General features: G+C 45.9%; 1 protein-coding gene across 1 annotated transcript in view; it reads left to right on the forward strand.

Moving 5' to 3' along the window:
* Positions 1-347: 347 nt before the first annotated feature.
* Positions 348-19,084, forward strand: part of Scube2 (signal peptide, CUB domain and EGF like domain containing 2) — a 66,122-nt gene continuing 47,385 nt past the window's right edge. The window contains 6 exon segments of the mRNA XM_027410062.2: positions 348-370; positions 372-472; positions 1,696-1,818; positions 7,101-7,226; positions 11,927-12,061; positions 17,801-17,926. Of these exon segments, the coding sequence (XP_027265863.1) occupies positions 348-370; positions 372-472; positions 1,696-1,818; positions 7,101-7,226; positions 11,927-12,061; positions 17,801-17,926 (634 nt within the window).

Raw genomic sequence — 19,084 nt, forward strand, 5'->3', positions numbered from 1 at the left:
TTGTCCCCTTGTGTGGGGACTCAGTGGGGACACTCTCTGGGTGTCCCGTGACTATTTCAGGTTGGAAGGACCCGGTCAAGTTGGAGGGCGCTCTACACAGAGGAGCCCAGGCTCAGGGAGCGCCAGGCGCAGCTGACAGCCGCTCGGGCCACGGCGGCCGCGCCCCCTCCGCCCCGGGCCGGGGAGGGGCCAGGCGGGCGGGGCGGCACCGAGGACCGTGTGAAAATGAGGCTGGGGTTCGGGGGCGGGCGGGGCCAGGAGGTGTCGGCGGGCGTGGAGGCCGGGAGCCCGCACACGCCTCCCCGCACCGTCGCCGGCTCTCCGCCGCTCCGCGCGCTGCGGCTGCCATGGGGGTCGCGGGCCGCGGTCGGCTCGGCGGCCCGAGCGCTGCTGCTGCTGCTTCTGCCGCTGCCGCCGCTGCTGGCCGCCGCCGTCCCTCCCGGCCCTGGCCGCGCCAACCGGCCGCTGGAGGGTGAGTGTGCAGCCGTGGGGGCGCACCTGGCAGGTCGCAGGGCAGGGTCTCCCGGGTGCCCTTGCGTGGTCCCCCGCCCTCAGGAGTCCTCACCCGTCGTCATTCTCCAACCCCCCCTCCCCACCCCCGCCACCGTCGAGGAGGCCAGAGGCTCCTGCTCCAGGTTGTTGACTTCTCCCGCCCTTGGCCCCTGTACCTGCCGTTTTCAGGGTCCCATGAGAGTGCCTGCTGGCCAGATTGTCGCTTTCTGAGTGCAGTAGAGGGAACTGGAGTCTGGGGTCCAGCTCCCCCTTGTGTAGATAGGGCCACCGAGGGTTGGGCTCAGGCAATTTCGCCTGCTTTTCTCCTTTGGAGCTGATAAGTTCTGCCAACTCCAGGATGAACTGCAGAGAGCTCTGTGTGCACGGAACAGCTCTGGTGTCAAGACCTGGGGTGTCCCTAAACCTCCAGGTTTGGAGCAGCCATAGATTAGGACTCTGGACAGTCTGCTCTGTCCGGACTTAAAATTCTTTCAAAACTCTTTCGTTTTTGTCTTCATATCCCGGAGTGGTGTCTAGCCCGGAAATGTTTGGTTATGGTGGGTTGAGAGAACCGGCAGGCTTGGGGTTGGAGGCTCTGGGACATCATTCTTACATTGCACGGTCTGAGAACTCACGATGCTGTTTGCTCAGAGACCAGGGAAACTTTTACCTCCCCACATCCCAAACTCTGAGAAAGCTGAGAGACAGCTGTCTTGGCGGTCTTCCGGAACTCTCCAGCCAGCCCTGCTCTTTGCTCCTCTCCCCTAGCAGGCCGTCTACTGTAGTCTCCTGTGCCAGGCAGGTGCTGCCTTGGCATCAAGGACCTGGTTCAGTTGTTAGGGCCCTGTGGAGAGACAGGTGAGACTGGACAGTAACAACCATGCATACTTTATCCTAGGAATGAGCTAAATATATGGGAACATGTGGAGGGGACATCTACCCCCACCTTAGGGATTATGGCCCATCTCCAAGAGGGGGCAGATCTGAACTGAATCTTGGAGGCCAGTAAGGGATGCTTAGGCGATTCCTCTTACAATGGTGCGTCTGAAAATGGGCCCGGACATGGTGTGGTTTATCCCAGGTTGACCTAGCAGTATGAACTTTGGAAGAGTAGAGTGGGGTGGGCTTGTGGGAGCTGACACTAGAGACAGCCAGATCACTCACAGCTTGGAAACCATACCAGGTGCTTGTGTTCTTTTGCAGATGTGGATGAGTGTGCCCAAGGGCTGGATGACTGCCATGCTGATGCGCTGTGTCAGAACACACCCACCTCCTACAAGTGCTCTTGCAAGCCTGGCTACAAAGGGGATGGCAGGCAGTGTGATGGTAGGTGACTTGGGGACCTGGGTAAGTGGGCAGCAGGGAAGCTGCCACCTCCTTAGCTCTCATAGTTCATGTTGGTTAAATGAACACTTCTACCTAGAGTACTGCCACCTGGTCTTGGAAATGATTTTCAGGCCCTCAAAGGGTGGGGATGTTAGTTCCTCCCTGGAACGCATTACAGTTTTGTCTTGCTCCGAAAGGTTCTTTTGTACAGCTTTTGGAAAAGGAAATGCAATGCTTTGCTACCTGTTGGTTCTGCTCACTGGGAGAGCCAGACTCTCAGAGCTGTGAAGGTCCTGCTTCCCGGGTCCTGCTTCCCTGGAGACTAAGGACTGGAGTCTTGCCTTCAGCTGTCTCTGAAAGATCCATTCTGTCTGTGGTTTTGGGCTAATTGATTGGGACCTACTAGACTTTAGAATTATACCCAGGCACTGCCTCATTTGAGTGGCAAATTCACTCTGGAAAGATATGTGCAGAGGGAGAATTTTGCTCTTTAGTGTTCCAGACCTGAGGTCCTGAAGTCTGGACTCTGCCTACCAGAGATTAATTAGTTCAGTGTCTGAACCCAACCCCACAACTAGATGGAAACTGCTCTTACAAGGGGAAGCAGAATATTAGCGGAGACAAGGCTCTTCAGGGAACTTTGGGCCATTTCCAGTGCACATTTTATGGATGGAAACACTGAGGACAGGGGACTTGGGGGCCATAAACAAATGATTAGCCTGTGGGTAAAAGTCACACCATCATCTGTCCCTGGACTTTCATACTCACTCAGTCTGAAGTTGCCTCTCTGGTTGGACAAGACATCCCTATAAAACTGATGAGAGGTATTTGAGCTCAGCTGTAATGCTTCCTGCCTTGCACCCAACCGTGATGAGCATGTTGGAGGCCTCTTTCACCGAGAGGTTTTAAGCTCCTTACAGTTGGAACTTAACTCCTTGTGAGAGTTGATCTGAACACCTGGAGGAACAAAATCTACATAGTTAGTAAGAAAGTCTTGTCTAAGCACTTGGAAAGCCACATTAACGTCTTCAGGCAGGAGAAAAACTTAAGGCCTGTGTATTTGAGTGGCATTTGAATACCTAGTTTTCATGTCTTGATGTTTCAAATGACTCTGTCTTGTCTTGTGGCCTCTGAGAAGTGCAGTCCATGGTGTTGGGACAATATATAACATATAGTGGTACCTGGTGTTCTTGGGTTTTGCTGTTTTTGTTTTGATTTTGAATTTTTCTTTCTTGAGACGGTTTCATGTAGCCTCAGACATACAACCAAGCCTGATCCTCCTGCCTCTACCTTCCAAGGGCTGGGACTGTAGGTGTCTACTCTCATATCCAGCTATATTTTTCTATTTATTTATGTTTATAAAAGATTTACTTATTTATTTTATGTATGTGTGTGTTTTGTCTACATATATATATCTGCACACCAGAAGAAGATATTGAATATCAACTTTTTTTTGAGACAGAGTCTCATGTAGCTCAGGCTGGCCTCGAACTTTCTGTGTAGCTGAGGAGATGATACCCTCAAATTCCTGATCATCCTGCCTCCACCTCCCAAGTACTGGGATTACAGGCATTGAACACCACTCCTGGCTTACTTATGTAATATTGAATTTTGAACTCAGAGTTCATTCATGCATCTCCAGCCCTTTCTCAATACATTTTAAAAAAGAGATATTTATTCTATATGTGTGTGAGCCACACATATCTGGTGCCCATGGAGGCTTGAAAGGGGTGTCTGATCCCCTGGTGTGACGGGTGATTGTAAGCTGTCTGATATGGGTGCTGAGAACTGAACCCCGGTCCTCTGCAAGAGTAGCAAGAGCTGTTAATGGCTAAGCAATCTCTCCAGTTCAAACACCGAAATGCTGATGAACACTGTTATGTTCATTTGTCTTGTATTAAGAGTCAAAGAATTGGTAGAGCTTGTCATGGTGGCTGAGATAGGAGGATTACTATGAGTTTGAGTCCGGCCTTGGCTATACACTGAATTTAAGACCAGGCAGAATAGAAGTCTTGTGTCTTCTCATTATATGATCTGGTGGCATTTCAGTAAGGCTGTCACAGAAATACCACAGTGACCTTTTCAGTAAACCACATCATCAATATATGATGTCATTATGTCCCATTTGGGTGATGCTAACCATGATCAGCTAGTTTCAGATGGTGTCTGGTGGGCTGGGCATGGTGGTACACACCTTTAATCACAGCACTCAGGAGGTAAAAGAAGGTGGATCTCTGAGTTCAAGGCCAACTTACTCAGAGTGAGTCCCAGGACAGCCAGGGCTACATAGAGAAACACTGTCTTGAAAAACAAAACAAAACAAAAAAAATGGTGTCTGCTGCTTTCTCTACTGCAAAGTTACTATTCCCTCCCCCCATTTATAGTGGAAGCATACTTGCCCCTCAAGTCTTTGCTCACTAATGTTAGCATTTGACTGTGGATTCTGTAGCAGTTATCACTGTGGTGTGCACCTTCTTGAAACTTTGCACTGAACCCCCTTATGCATCTCTAATCTGGGGTTCTTTAAGGAAGATCTGCCCCTCCTTGCTCATTCATCCATTCCTTCATCTGTATGTATACTTTTGCATATTGGTTTTATAACATAACATTTATTTTCAAATTGTTCCAGCTCTAGCCACTGGAAGCTCCTTCTCACTGATGCCTGTGTTATTTTTAACATTCTTTCTTGAGAATTTCCTAATTTTTTTTTCTTGAGACAGCATTTCTCTGTGTAGTTTTGGCTGTCCTGGAATTCACTCTGTAGACCCAATTGGCCTCAAACTCACAGAGATCTGCCTGCCTCTGCCTCCTGAATGTTGGGATTAAAGGCGTGCACCACCACCACCCAGATGCCCATTTTCTTGTTATTAATAATTTTTCAGTTCAGATCATACATATATATGAAAAATGTCACTATATATATATATGGTTTGTAATAATTGTCTGAGTTGTGCAGCCATACATACAAAGTTTTCAAACATTTTACTTTCCCAGTAAGACCTACTTTGCACACTTTATTCCCAGCTCTCTACCAGCAACACTTAACCAGTAATCTGCTTCTGGTACCTTCCCAGTCTCCACTACAGCTAAGCAGCAACCTATTTCCAGTACCCTTCCTGGATGCCTCGTATAGATAAACACATATAATCCAAGATTCCTTGTATTTAGATTATTTCTCTTAGAGTGATGCTTTTGAAGCAGTGCCATCCTGTAGTCTGTAGCCACACTTCATTACTTTTTATCAGTGAGTAAAAAAGTCTCTGGTACAGGTCTACCATGGGCTTTGTTCTTGAGACAGAATCTTGATATGTGACCCAGGCTGTCCTCATACTCCCCGTGCTGGTTTCAAGCTTGTGACCGCCTGTCTTTTTTTCCCCTTTCATTGAAAATGGATTTTTTTCTCACATAATATACCCTGATTACAGTTCCCCCTCCCTCTACTCCTCCCAGTTCCTTCCCACCACCCCTCCCATCTGAATCCACTCCCTTTCTGTCTGTCATTAGAAAACAAATAGGCTTCTTACAGGATTATAGTAGAAGAAAATAAAAATGAACACATCAGAATAGGACAGAACAATGGGAAGGAAAAAAGCCTGAGAGAGAGAAGGCAGAAAAAACAGATATAGATGGCGAGACCCACTCGTTTGCACACTCAGGAATCCCATCAAACACACAACTGGAAGCCATAATATATACTCAAAGGACCTTTAGGGTGAGGGGGTGAAGCGGGGGATGAGGGGAGAGGAGGTGGGGGATAAAGTTAAAAAAATGGAAAAAAGCCTGACATGACATTATGAGATAAGAAACTTTCAAAGATGCCATTTAAATTCGCTTTCAGTTGTCCATCTACTGCTGGGCTTGCAGTCTACCTTTAAGAGTAGTTTGTTTTCCCAGTGAGATTCCCTTGAGAAAACTAAATTTTCATTTGCAAGTGATCTCAATTGGAGATTACTTCTGGGTTAGGGATGGGAACTGTGCACGTCTCCTTTCAGCTCTAGGACCTCACCTGGTGCAGACCTGTCTCAGTCTCTGTGAGATCATATATGGGTTGATCATGTTATTTAAAAGGCCTTGTTTCCTTGGTGTCCTCTATCCCCTCTGGCTCTTATACTCTTTCTGCCTCCTCTTCTGCAGGGTTCCCCAAGCACTGAGGCGAGGGATTGGATGGAGACATCCCTCTTAGGGATGAGTGTTCCAAGGCCCGTCATTCTCTACTTAATGTCTGGCTGTTGGTCTCTGTGATCTTAGTTCTGTTCCATGATCTCCTTATCCTCAGGCTGCTATCATAATAAGAACAGCTGTATAGTAAGTTCCTCTGGATGTTTCCAAATAGTGTTAGCTCTTCTGAGTCTCTTTATTCCTGAATAAACTTTATGCACGTTGACATTTTGTATGCATGTGTGTGTTTTGATGTTGTCTTGAATTTAGCATATTCTAGGCATTCTTTTGCATTTTGGTATTCTTTTTCATTCAACAGTATATTCTGCTAATTATTTCAAATGATTTCATAGAGGCCATCTTCATTCTCTTTTAGAGCTACATAGTACTACATCAAGTGGACCATGACTTAGGGTTTCTATTGCTGTGATGAAATACCTTGACCAAAAGCAATTTGGGGAGGAAAGGGTTTATTTGGTTTACGCTTCCATATCATAATCCATCACTGAAAGAACTCAGGACAGGAATTCAAACAGGGCAGGAACCTGGAGGCAAGAGCTGCCACAGAGGCCATGGAGGAGTGCTGCTTACTTGCTTGCTCTTCAAGGCTTTCTCAGCCTTTTTCCTTTCTTTCTTTCTTTCTTTCTTTCTTTCTTTCTTTCTTTCTTTCTTTCTTTCTTTCTTTTCTTCCTTCCTTTCTTTTTTCTTTTTCTTTTTTGCCTGATTTCTTATAGAACCCAGGACCAACAGCCCAGGGATGACACCACCCACAATGAGCTGGGCCCTCCTCTATCAATAACTAATTAAGAAAATGCCTTACAATTGATCTTATAGAGGCATTTTTTCTCAATTAAGATTATCTCCTTCCAGATAACTCTGTGTGTCAAGTTGACATAAGGCCAGCCAGCACATACCACATCCATTAAACAGCTTTCCTAAATATGAACTTTTAGGTTGCTTCTCGTTTTTTGTAATTTCAAACAATACAATGAATGATTAGTGCTTGTTTATTTTTTCTATTTGGGTGGATTCTAAGAAGTAGGATGACTGATTAAAAGGTGAATGCATTCATATGTCTCCCAAAGAAATAGCAACCACTGGCTCACTTCTGTTTTATTTTTCAGATATGGATGAATGTGACAATGAGCTCAATGGAGGCTGTGTACATGACTGTTTAAATATTCCAGGCAACTATCGCTGCACATGTTTCGATGGATTCATGTTGGCTCATGACGGTCATAATTGTCTTGGTAAGAAAAACATTTGACCATGACAGTTTTCCTCTTCCCACCTTCTAGCACCCTCTTTCTTTTTGAAAACTTACCTGGAATACTTTTCAGTCAGCAGACTGCTTGCCCAGCATGCATAAAGCATCCACTGCTGCAAAACCAGATATGGTAGTGCATGTCTGTAATCCCAGCACTCAGGAGATAGAGGCAGGAAGATCAATAATTCAAGATCATCCTTAGCTACATAGCCAACTCGAGGCCAGCCTGGGCTACATGAGACCCTGAATACATATTTTAAAAAGTCAAAAAGGGATCAAAGGATCAGGGAAATGTGGGCTTTGGCCCCTTAGACATTAATCTATGTGACAGAAAACTGGGTACATAAATTGCTTTAGTCCAAGGAGATGTGTGGACATTGCCATTACTGTTTATTGATTTTTCTGACACTGACTTACTGCCATTTATACCTTAGGTATTCTGTTGAAAGGATCCCAATTATCCTTTAAGTACTCTGTCTTTTTTCTTGCCTCAGATATGTTTTGGGTCACAGCCAGGAAGAACCCCATACTTTTTTTTTTCTTGAAAGACAAACAAAAGCTTTCTGTGATCATGCTCTGTGATTCCACAAGGTGCAAATACTCCCTGGTACTTCAGCCCCTGAAGTGAAAACTGCTGAGTGTTTCCACCAGTTCCTCATGCGAGCCTAAGTCCCGGTGGATGGGGCTGAGGTTGTATAGTCTAGGAGGAAGCAGCACAGCAGGCGGGTGTTTTGCTTTGTAGGCTCACACTATCAACTCCCAACACATGAGGGCATTATGCTGATGACACTCTCTGGGGCTGACCTGCTGGCCAACTAAGGAGCAGCTTGAGCCAGGCTCTGTCTCTGGGAGACAGATATTCAGATCTTCCTTTATGGTGTGGTAGGAATCGGCCCTTGATCAAATGCCTTGAGGTTAGCTTAAAGAGCCCTAGAAGTGCCAGGGAGCTGGCACAATTGGTAAAGTGCCTACTATGCAAGTTTGAGGACTTGAGTTCAGATCTCTAGTACCCACGTCAAAGTTGGAACCGTGGAACACACTTGTAATCCTGCCTTGGAGAGGCAGAATCAGGTGACTCCCTGGAGCTCAGTGACCAGATGATTCAGTCCAGCTAATGAGCTCCATGTCCAGTGAGAGACCTTGACTCAAAAATATAAGTTGGAGAGCACCTGAGGAAGCATTTGACATTGAGCTCTGACCTCACACACATACACACATGCAGACACCTACATGAACTCCTGTCTTCTCTTTCTAAATCCAGGCTGAACTTGTGTTTGAAAGGTTGGGCTCTGGGGTTCGGGGAGGAGGAGACCATTCCATTTGGGATTTAGCCCTGATATGACATTTCAGTATTACCTGGTATGGGCCTTTCTTGTCTATGCTCATGAGAGAGGCCAGGCTTTGAGTGCACAGGCCATGTAGGTTTCCAAGTCTGCAGTTGTCAGTCAGATATCATGGGTGGCTAGGGGAGAAAAATTTCTCCTGAGCAAACAGCACCTCAAAAGAATACATTGGGAGAGAATCCTGAGACCAGAAATAAATCACAATGAATTTAAAATTCAGACAAGGCTTCAGATTGTGGGACAACATACACAGTAGGGTTTGGTTTTTGTTGTTGTTGTTTCCACCTTCAGAGGAAGATTTCCCTTTGGTTTGCCAAAAGTGCCATTTTGAGGGTTGATATCTGGTGGCTGACCTGGTCATCACTGTGGGGTAGGAGCTCCCTGAGAGCAACAGGTTGAACAATGTCAGCCAAAGCCAAGTAAGGCTTTCTGAACACAAGCATGCCCACAGATTTCCAGGCCTGGAGTCTTGCCTTAGCCAATAACAGATGAATCAGCAGAATGTGCTCGTCACCCATCCGGGGTCTCTAAATGGATTCTGAGGAGCATCTGCTTTGTAGAGACCCCTGGTGTCCACTGAGCATGTATGCAAGGGCTAAAGAGTCCTTAAGGGAAGGTAGAGGGCTGGGGATATAGCTCAGTTGGGAGAATATATTTTTTTAATTTTAAAAATTTTATGTGCATTGGTGTTTTGTCTGTATGTATGTTTATGTGAGGGTGTTGGAACTGGAGTTACAGACAATTGTGAGCTGCCATGTGGGTACTGGAAGTTGAACCATGGTCCTCTGGAAGAGCAGCCATTGCTCTCACCCTCTGAGTCCTTTATCTGGCCCCGTCTTAAAGAAGAGGAAGAGGAGAAGCAAGAAGAGATAGAGGAGGACGAAGAAAGACATGAGGGAATGCAGTCCACTTGGAAGAGCAGGACCAGCACACAGAGGGACTTCTTTGGGCCTATACACTTTGTGACAAAATGCTTTGTGGCAAGAAAGAGCTCAAAACCCAGATTCCTCTGGAGTGGCAGGTTCCTGTGTTTTCTGGGGTCATTCCTTCCCTGTGGCCAGACCCCTAAACACATTAGCTACAAACATACCAGGCAGCCTGCAGAGTGCAAACACCTCTCAGCTCTGATACAACCTCCAGCTGCAAGCAAGCTCCTCAGTCTGGAAAGCTAAAATACATGGGAAACAACACAGTTCTCCCCAGTAGTCCGCCCACCTGAACTCACTTCCTGTTATGGCATGCTGTATCACGGCTGTTTGGCTTTGTAGCAGCCGTTCTTCTAAGAGGTTTAACAGGCATCACTTCCCAGGCCTCATGGGAGTCCAACTACATTGATGTCTCTGGAACACACTGTATTTATTCCACCTTAGTGTGTCACCCAGCTTAATAACACATTGCTGATTGTTTGGAAAGAAGACGTAGTAAGTGACACATGGAATGGGGCTGTGGTGGCTGGCTCAGGAGAGCTCCCAGGCGTGCCAGGGAGACAGACCTTTCCTGCTCACCTTGAATCATTGCTGCAGAATGCCTAGGCCAGGTGTCCCAGCATGGGCTTCTGCTCTGGAATGTGCTTCCTTCACCCTTTGGCATAGATAGGGCAAGTTTGTTAGGCTTCAGGGGATGGCTACAGTCCCATCAGTTTAGGAGAACATTGCTCTATAGTGTAGGAGGACCCATGCCTGTAAGATCTGAAGCTTGAAACCAGATAACAGACATTTAAATGTGAGTTTTCTGGTTACAGATACACCCAGGAGTCAGTGATAGGCACATGACATTTGAAGCTGGAGAAAAAAAAATTTAAAGCAGTTTTTTTCTTGAGCATTTTTTTTGTGTATGATATCTAAGATACTTCTGAAAGTTTCCTTCTTGGCTCTGGTCATTTGCACTCTGTTGCTTGTTGCTCATTCATTGACCTTTGCCCTGTCCAGTATCTGCCAGGAGTGCACACTTAGTGGGGACCCACAAAGAGTACTGAGAAGGCAGTCCAGTGGCTTGGTGCCGCTGTGCCAGGGTCTCAGGCCATAGTGGAAGGCAGGTTCCCTAAGGGGTGAGTTGCAGTAACAGGTCTGATAGCACCTTCCCAGTTTCTGGGGTCTCCTGCTGATTCTTCCCCATCATCCCTGCCCCTGGAACTGTCTAGAATTCTCTACCTGGCTTGCACCATTCTGTTTTACTACATTTCTGGCTTTGGCCCTCTCATCTTCTGCAAGTGAATGGTGTTCGAAGCTGTGTTCATACTACCCTACAGTGTTCTCTGCCAACTATCCCTCTGCTGCCTCATGCCTGCTGGGCCCTTGCACTTCAGCATGTTACAATCTCTCTCTCCACCTAGAGGGAAGGGAGCAACCATGTCTCTCCATTCCTGCTTCTGAGACCAGTGTCGGTCCTCCTTCCTGTCCTCTAAGGAGCATTGAAAAAGTGACACTATCCCTGGGGCATCTTGTCTACCCAGCAGTTTTCTCTGCCTGCCTCTCCAGCTTACCCCAAGGACAGCTGCTCTGTTCTGTTTCTTCCCACAGCGCTGTCTTGGGGCTGTCTTGGGTACACACATGTGCCAGACCCCAGGCTTTCCATTTTTCCCTTTTCCCTTCCAGCTGCCTTATATTTCCCAAAGGGGGCCTGACTGTGTCACCCCACTCCAGTGCTTCCTAACTGCCTCCCAAACAAAACAAGAGTTTCTTAGCCTGATATTTAAGACTCGGCAACATTGTGACCTTAATCCATCTTCCTGAATGTATCTCCTGTGACTTCCCTCCACGTTTCCCAGGCCCCAGCCAAACGGAATGACTCACTGCTGTCCAACATACACAAAGCTCCCCAGCCTCTGTGCAAGAGGAAGGCTCTGCCACTTCAGCCTGGAATCTCTTTTCTCCAGGTTTATAATTGAAGGACTCCTAAGGGCCCATCCCTTATCAGCTTTTCCCATAAAGGCCATTTTGAAAGCACACAATCACGTGCCACCTACCTTCTTTCTCCTGTCCCACCCCTCATCTTATCTTAGGATCCATTGTACATTGTCTCTCTCTCCTGAAGGCATTCACAGGAAGCTAAGCATTATCTTGCCCATCTAGCTCTGTGCTTTAGAAAGTGAAGGTGTTCTATGGCTTTTATGAACTGATTATTTTGTGTTTGTCTCAGGGGCTTGTCAAGGTGAGCCCCAGACCCATGGACCTGTGGGAGCTGGGTGAATCAACCATAGGCTCCTTTGGCTCTAGCTTTGAGAGTTTCAATGAAACAGGGACAGGGGTGGGAGTCTTTTAGCAGGAATCCCTGAGTCCCCCGGCTGGGCGGGGTTTTGAAACAGCAGTGAAAGTGAATCTGGATCCATCTCTCCCTCCAGATGTGGACGAATGTATGGAGAACAATGGTGGCTGCCAACACACCTGCATCAACGCCATGGGGAGCTATGAGTGCCGATGCAAAGAAGGTTTCTTCCTGAGTGACAATCAGCACACTTGTATTCATCGTTTGGAAGGTACCTCAGTCTGGCTGAGGGTGGTAGGCAGAGTCTTATCAGAGTCCCTACCCCCACAATGACTTTATCAGGGAAGCAGAGTGCTAGAAAGGTTTGGAAGGCTGGGGACAAGTCCAGAATGCGCTGGGTGCTAGAGATGGCCAGCTCTGTTACCTTCATCTTTATCACCTAGCGACATTGTGGTCTGTAGGATCTCTGAGGTCCTCGCAAATGTTCACACCCTCTGATCCTAATCTCTAAACAGAGTACATTTCAAACACCAGTACATGGTTCTGGAGAAATGAGGTATATCATTTGCCAAGTTTTTCAAAAGGATGCTGAAAACCACAGTACCAGTGCAAGCCTGCCCCTTGCTCTGTGCTGGATCCTCCCCTGCAGCCTCAAGCCACATCTGGCTCTTCCCCGAGTTTTGCATTTCTTGCATTCTATGCTTCTAGGGCTCTGTGGGGGTGGGGTGAAAGAGGGGTAATGCTCCCTCTCTGGACTAGAGGGTTTCTATGTTCCCTTTCTCTCATCCCTTCAGCCATTACCACTCTCTGATGGCCTCCCTCTTGTACTCTTTGCTTTGAGTCTATGTCTTTTATTATTACTGTTTTTAAATTCCTATGATTTTGACGGACTCTTGGGAGAGAGAGGCATCAAGGACAAATGGCTAATCAGTTACTTTTAACTGAATGTTATCTGTTTAATTCTTTGCTTCTTCTTAAGCCAAAAGGTACCTCTTAGTGTCTGTATTTTTCTGGTGTTGCATCTGCTTGCTTTTAGACTTAGGAGCCCCAATATTAGACAATTCATTTAACATATATTTAGCATATGATTCCTGCTTTCTTCTTCTTCTTCTTCTTCTTCTTCTTCTTCTTCTTCTTCTTCTTCTTCTTCTTCTTCTTCTTCTTCTCCTCCTCCTCCTCCTCCTCCTCCTCCTCTCCTCCTCCTCCTCTTCCTCCTCCTCCTCCTCATCCTCCTGCTCCTCTTCCTCCTCCTCCTCCTTCTCTCTCTCTCTTTTATTTTGGTTCTTTGAGACAGGGTTTCTCTGTGTAACAGTCCTGGCTGTCCTGGCACTTGCTTTGTAGACCAGGCTGACCTCAAACTCACTGAGATCTACCTGTCTCTACCTCATGGGTGCTGGGATTAAAGGCATGTGCCACTATCACCAAGCTGTATTCCCACATGTTAAGAGTGAAGGCTCTTTAAAAATTCTTCCATTATTTAATTACAAACTTATAAACTTATTGTTTATCATGGCTTTAGGGGGCTTTTCAAGGATTTCTTCATGGAAGATGATTTTGCTCCATTTTCCAAAATGGTGCATTAGGTCACACTTGCCTAGAATGCTTGTTAGAGAAGCTTTGGGGCAGGGGCCAGTGGGTTTGATAGCTGTTGTCACCGAAGTCTCTTCATTCTCAGTGTTCATGTGGGGAAGAGTCAGATACACTGGTTCTGATTTTTTTTCTCAGTTTAGGCATGGCCCTTGAAGGGTAGTGATGGCTTCTTTCTTCCTGCTGCAATCTCTGGATCCTGGTGGCATTGAACAAAGTTTCACAGGAAGTCAGAGCTGGAGATGGGAATCATTTAAGAAGGCAGGCAGAGTGTGAGGGGACCCTCAGAGCACCTCTCCTTTCAGTTGCTGAAAGTTGCTTCCAGGGAAGTTGCTCTGACTTTCTCTTCTGGTAGCTGGAGAGGGAGGCAATGACCTGCTGGTAAAGCCATTGCCTCAACACCCCCGGGATAGACCCCCCCCACTCCCCACAGCAGCTTGCAGGGCTTCTGGTCTCCTGCTTACTGTGTTCCAGACCCCTTGTTTAGCCTCCTCTTCCTCCTACAAGCTCCTAGACTGATTTGAGATTCAGGTTTCTCAGAGCAGAGGTAAACACCAGGGCAGTTCTTTCTGTGAGCTGTATTAGAATTCTTCCACAATTCAGACATTCTTGCATCCCCTGATGAGCAGTTAACATGAACGTTGATGTCTGGAACTAAAACCCAAATCCAAGAATTGCCTTTGTGGTCTGGAAGTGCTCTGATTTTCTGTTGTGTTTCAACCTGACTGCTGGGCAAATTCCTGCCAGTGTGAGCCAGCAGGTTACAGCAGTTTGCAGTGGCAACCCCCTTTCATCCTTGGATTTAATTCTTCAACCAAATGACTTCTGCACAATCATTCCTTAGACTTCCTCCTTCATGTGTACAGTATCCTCTCAGAGACTGCATTCAAACAGACTTTAAAATCCATGGTGGAAAGTGGGTAAAAGAAAGTTAATATTACAGGCTAGTATTTTCTATTGCTACTGATTTTTTTTTAAGAATAATTATTTACTAAGTATTTTTCAATAAGGGAACTCATAGCTGATTTGATGGAAACTCAAGCTACTGGATTTTTGTTAAAAATCTTTAGAAAGGCCAGAGCTGTGATAAAGAGAATGTGTGTTTTCACCCATGTAATGGGGGGTAGGCTGGAAAGAAACATCCTCCTCAGCCAGTCTTTGTTCCTATTCAGGGGTGCTCAGGCTCTCAGAATGAGCAGTTCTCCTTTGTCTTGTCTACTGTGAGGGCTCTGGACAGTGTACTGATGCTGTGGCAGGGCTGCTGGGAGACATTGGGGCCAGAAGAAAGACCACGCTGCTTTCAGCAGTGCAGATCTCTCATTCCATGGGATATTTTCATCATGTTCTCAAAGAATACCCTTATTTTTATAATAATAATAATAATAATAATAATAATAATAGCAATTATTATTATTATTATTATCATTTGGTTTTTCATGACAGGGTTTCTCTGTGTTGCCCTGGTTGTCCTGGAGCTTACTCTGTAGTCCAGACTGGCTCCTTATTCTAAGTTTCCAGAAATATCCTATAGAAAGAAACCTGGCCAGGGAGCAAAAGTTTGGAGTCTCTCCAGGGTTTCTGAGCATCTTCCCTTTTGGCGATTCTTTAGCTTTAGACATGACAACCAAGCCAGGTCATAGGGGAGTAGGGCCCTGACTGGGCTTCCTGGTTTGAACTTGATCCATCTGCTTCCTCTAGCCATGGCCATGTTTTGAGTTGGAGTGCTGAGAAGGGCTTTGGGGGGTCACCTCTTGAAAAGCCACCTGTACTTTTAGAATTGCCTCAGTCCTCATCACCTCCTGGTGACTTCAGGTCCCGTTTGCTACAAGGGGACAGTAGGGGCAGCTTCTCTGTGTATCCTGATGGCTTCTGGTCTTTCTTAAGAATTATTTGTTGTATAAATGAACTGCTCTGGGGCAGCAAAGGTCATTTTGTAAATGTCTTAGGTGCATAAACAGAGTAAAATACCCAGAAGATGAAGGGAAGTTGTTTGGGGGGTAGACTTTGTATGGGTTCCTACCACTGTATTTTCAAACACTGTTTAACAATTTCCTGCAAATATCACTCTGCCTCAATTATTTTAAATGCTCCACTGACCCAAAGTCAAACATAGGACGTGCTGGGTCTTTTCGGTGAGGGAAGGACACTCCCTCCACGGGCAGCTCTCACCTCCTGTGCCATTTCGGTACTGGGGTGTGAATGACATCTTCATAAAGGACCAGCCAGAGTGGAGAGAGCTTTGCGGCAACCCAGTGCAGACCTCTTTCTGTGCTACTTGACAGCAGCCCTTGGCAGGGCCTGTTGAATCCCAGCAGCATGAGGCAGATTGTGTGTGTGGGCATACAGCTCAGAGCTGTCAGATGAAAAACAAGGTGGTCTTTGGACAGACCCAAGAGAGTAGAGGATGTTTAACTGCTGTGCTGTCTTTTGAAATAGAAATGTCTTTGGAAGTAACTGTTCCCCAGACACACAGGGAGAGAGAAGAGCTCACTCACTTCATTAGGCTAGGCTATGGTTTTAGGGGCAGAATACAGAATAGTAGTGTTCAGTCCCAGTGAAGCTGAATAAAACCTTCCAGAACTCAAGTTTAAAACAGTCCTAGTTCTAGAATTAGAAACTCTCATGGCTCTCTAACCATTGAGAACTGAAACCTCTCTCTCAGGGATGTTTCAGAGTTGTATTACACAAATGCCAAGAAACAGCATGTGCACACATCCTTACTAATGCAGTCCTGACTGAGATGATATCTTCTTGAGCATACTCTTGGGTTGGGTACCTAGGCAGCAAGGTCTCAGTGAACTGGTTTCCTAATGAGGAAGGCTGCTGATAACCCACACAAGTGCTGCTTCTACTGGTGCACCATTATTTAGAGCAGTGGTTCTCAACCTATGGTTCGAGACCCCCTTGACAAACCTCTATCTCCAAAAGTATTTACATTATGATTCATAACAGTAGTAAAGTTACAGTTATGAAGTAAAAATGAAAATAATTTTGTGGTTGGGGGTCACCACAACATGAAACTGTATTAAAGGGTTGAAGCATTAGGAAGGTTGAGAACCACTGATTTAGATGATCGCTAAACCACCAAGGATGGCGGTTCCCTGGTATGTCCTCTTTCCCACCACCATTAGCAGGGATTGGGCCTGATAGACTTTTTTTTTTTTTTTTTGGTTTTTCGAGACAAGGTTTCTCTGTGTAGCTTTGGAGCCTATCCTGGCACTCGCTCTGGTGACCAGGCTGGCCTTGAACTCTCAGAGATCTGCCTGCCTCTGCCTCCCGAGTGCTGGAATTAAAGGCATGCTCCACCAATGCCAGGCGGGCCTGATAGACTCTTACAGAACCATTAACATCATTACACAGCAGCTAAAGGAGCCCACATGCATGAAGTCTTGCCCTCTCTCCTCTAATGCTCCTTGTTCTGTTGTTGTATGCTGCTGTCAGTGAGAGGCATAATACTCTGAGCATGTGGATGGAGGGGCCAAGAGGGTCACTTAAGAGAGACCTCTAGGCAGGTGTCTGTATACTCCCGATGAAGGAATGTAAACAGATGGCAGACATAAAAACTTGAGTACTGCTTTCTGGGATGAAGGTGTCATTTTATTGGGAGCGTTCCTTTTCTTTATTTTTAAAATTGTTTTATGTGTATGAGTGTTTTGCCTGCATGTGTGTCTGTGACCACATGTTGCCTGGTGCCCACAGAGGCCAGAAGATGATGCTGGATCCTCTGGAACTGGAGTTACAGATGGCTGTGAGCCATCTTGTGGGTGTTGGGAATTGAACCCAGGTCCTCTGGAAGAGCAACCAGTGCTCTTAACTGCTAAACCATCTCTCTAGCCTCGGTCCTTCTTTAGGAAAATTTGAGGCATTCTATCTCTTATGTGACAAAAGAAATCTTTCATATCTCTGCTAATTGTCCCAGTCTGATTTGAATACATATTCTTTTTATTTGTTGTGTGTAAGTATGTGTTTTTTTTTGTGTGTGTGTGTGTATGTGTACTCCTGTGTGTGTGCACCCACAGGCCATTGTACAAGTGTGAAGGTCAGAGGACAACTTGTGAGAATTGGTTCTCTCCTACCATGTAGGTTTCAGGGATAAAACTCAGTTGGTCAGGCTTGGTAGTAAGTGTCCTTTACCCACTGAGCCATCTCACCAGTCAGACATAGTCATTAAAAAAGTGTGGCTGGGGTCATGTAGGGTGGCACATGCCTATAACCAGTACCTGGGGAGTAGAGGCAGGGGCATAATGAATTCTAGGTAAGTCTCAACTACATAGGTAGTTCAAGGCTGGCCTGGGCTACGAATCAAGAAATAAAAATAAATAAAATATGGGGACAGTAGAGACCCAGGAGGGTACACCTTCCCCATTGTCCATCCTTGCAGCTTTCTTTCCAGTGTCACCTGCTACATGCTGTTGTTTTACAGAGGGCCTGAGCTGCATGAACAAGGATCATGGCTGTAGTCACATCTGCAAAGAGGCCCCGAGGGGCAGCATTGCCTGTGAATGCAGGCCTGGCTTTGAGCTGGCTAAGAACCAGAGAGACTGCATCTGTAAGTATGAACTGTCATTCAGCTGAGTTGGACAGCTTACCCTGAGGTCAGAAAAACACCCATTAGGCATAGCCACAACTGGGACACAAGAGCAACTTGTAGGAGTCATTCTTTCCATCCATCTGGGGTCCTGGGGATTGAACTCAGGTCATCAGACTCAGTAACAGGTGTCTTTGCCCTTTGTGCTCTCACCAGACCAATAAGCTTTTTTTTCCTTTTTCCTTTTGAAACAGGGTTTCTCTGTGTAGCATTGGCTGTCCTGGAACTTACTCTGTAGACCAGGCTGACCTCAAACTCACAGAAATCTGCCTACCTCTGCCTCCCAAGTGCTGGGATTAAGGGTGTATACCACAACCACCTAGCTCTTTTTTTTTTTCTTCTTTTTTTAAATTAAATGTTTTTAAGTTTCACTGCTTACATACTGTCATAACATTTGAAGAACTTTTTAAAAAGCCACATTCCCATGAGCCCAGCACTTAGGAGGTAGAGGCAGGAGGATCAGGAGTTTAAGGTCATTCTTGGATACTTGGCTATAGAAATGAGTTGAATGGCAACTTAGGCTACACAAAACCTTATCACAAAAGACAAAAAAAGGGTGGGGTGGGGAACATAAACCTAGGATCACACAACATAGCTAGTTCTTTTTTCTATATTCCTATTTAGTCATCATTCATATGCATGCCCAATTTTTATATAGGTGTGATTATAGCAGAAATATATAATTAGTTTTTAAATTAGAAAAATTACATATGTAAAAATTTAAACACTCAGAGGCATATAGTGAAAACCTGCATTCCTTCCTCCTATTTCCTTTGCCAGAGGTAATCTGTCAACCACCTGATAGATAGCTTTTTTTTTTTGCAGAAGGGGGGGTGTACTTGTTTTTTCACAGGTTTTCACTGTGCAGCTGGCCTGCAACTCATAGAGATCCACCTGCCTCTGCTTCCTGAGTGCTGGGATTAAAGGCGAGCACCACCTCCCCTGGTGCAACCACATAGTTTTATAGTTGGCTTATTTAAGTTTATTTTTTGGCCCACCATTGATCGGTGCTTTCACACACATCTTCATAATTTTTGGTTGATGTTGCATTCACTCTGTGCCAAGAGTTGCCTTTTCCTTCGATTAACTTTCTTTGTAATGAAACCAGGTGAGCTTTGG

Source organism: Cricetulus griseus, chromosome 3, assembly GCF_003668045.3.
Source record: "Cricetulus griseus strain 17A/GY chromosome 3, alternate assembly CriGri-PICRH-1.0, whole genome shotgun sequence".
Lineage (NCBI taxonomy): Eukaryota > Metazoa > Chordata > Mammalia > Rodentia > Cricetidae > Cricetulus > Cricetulus griseus.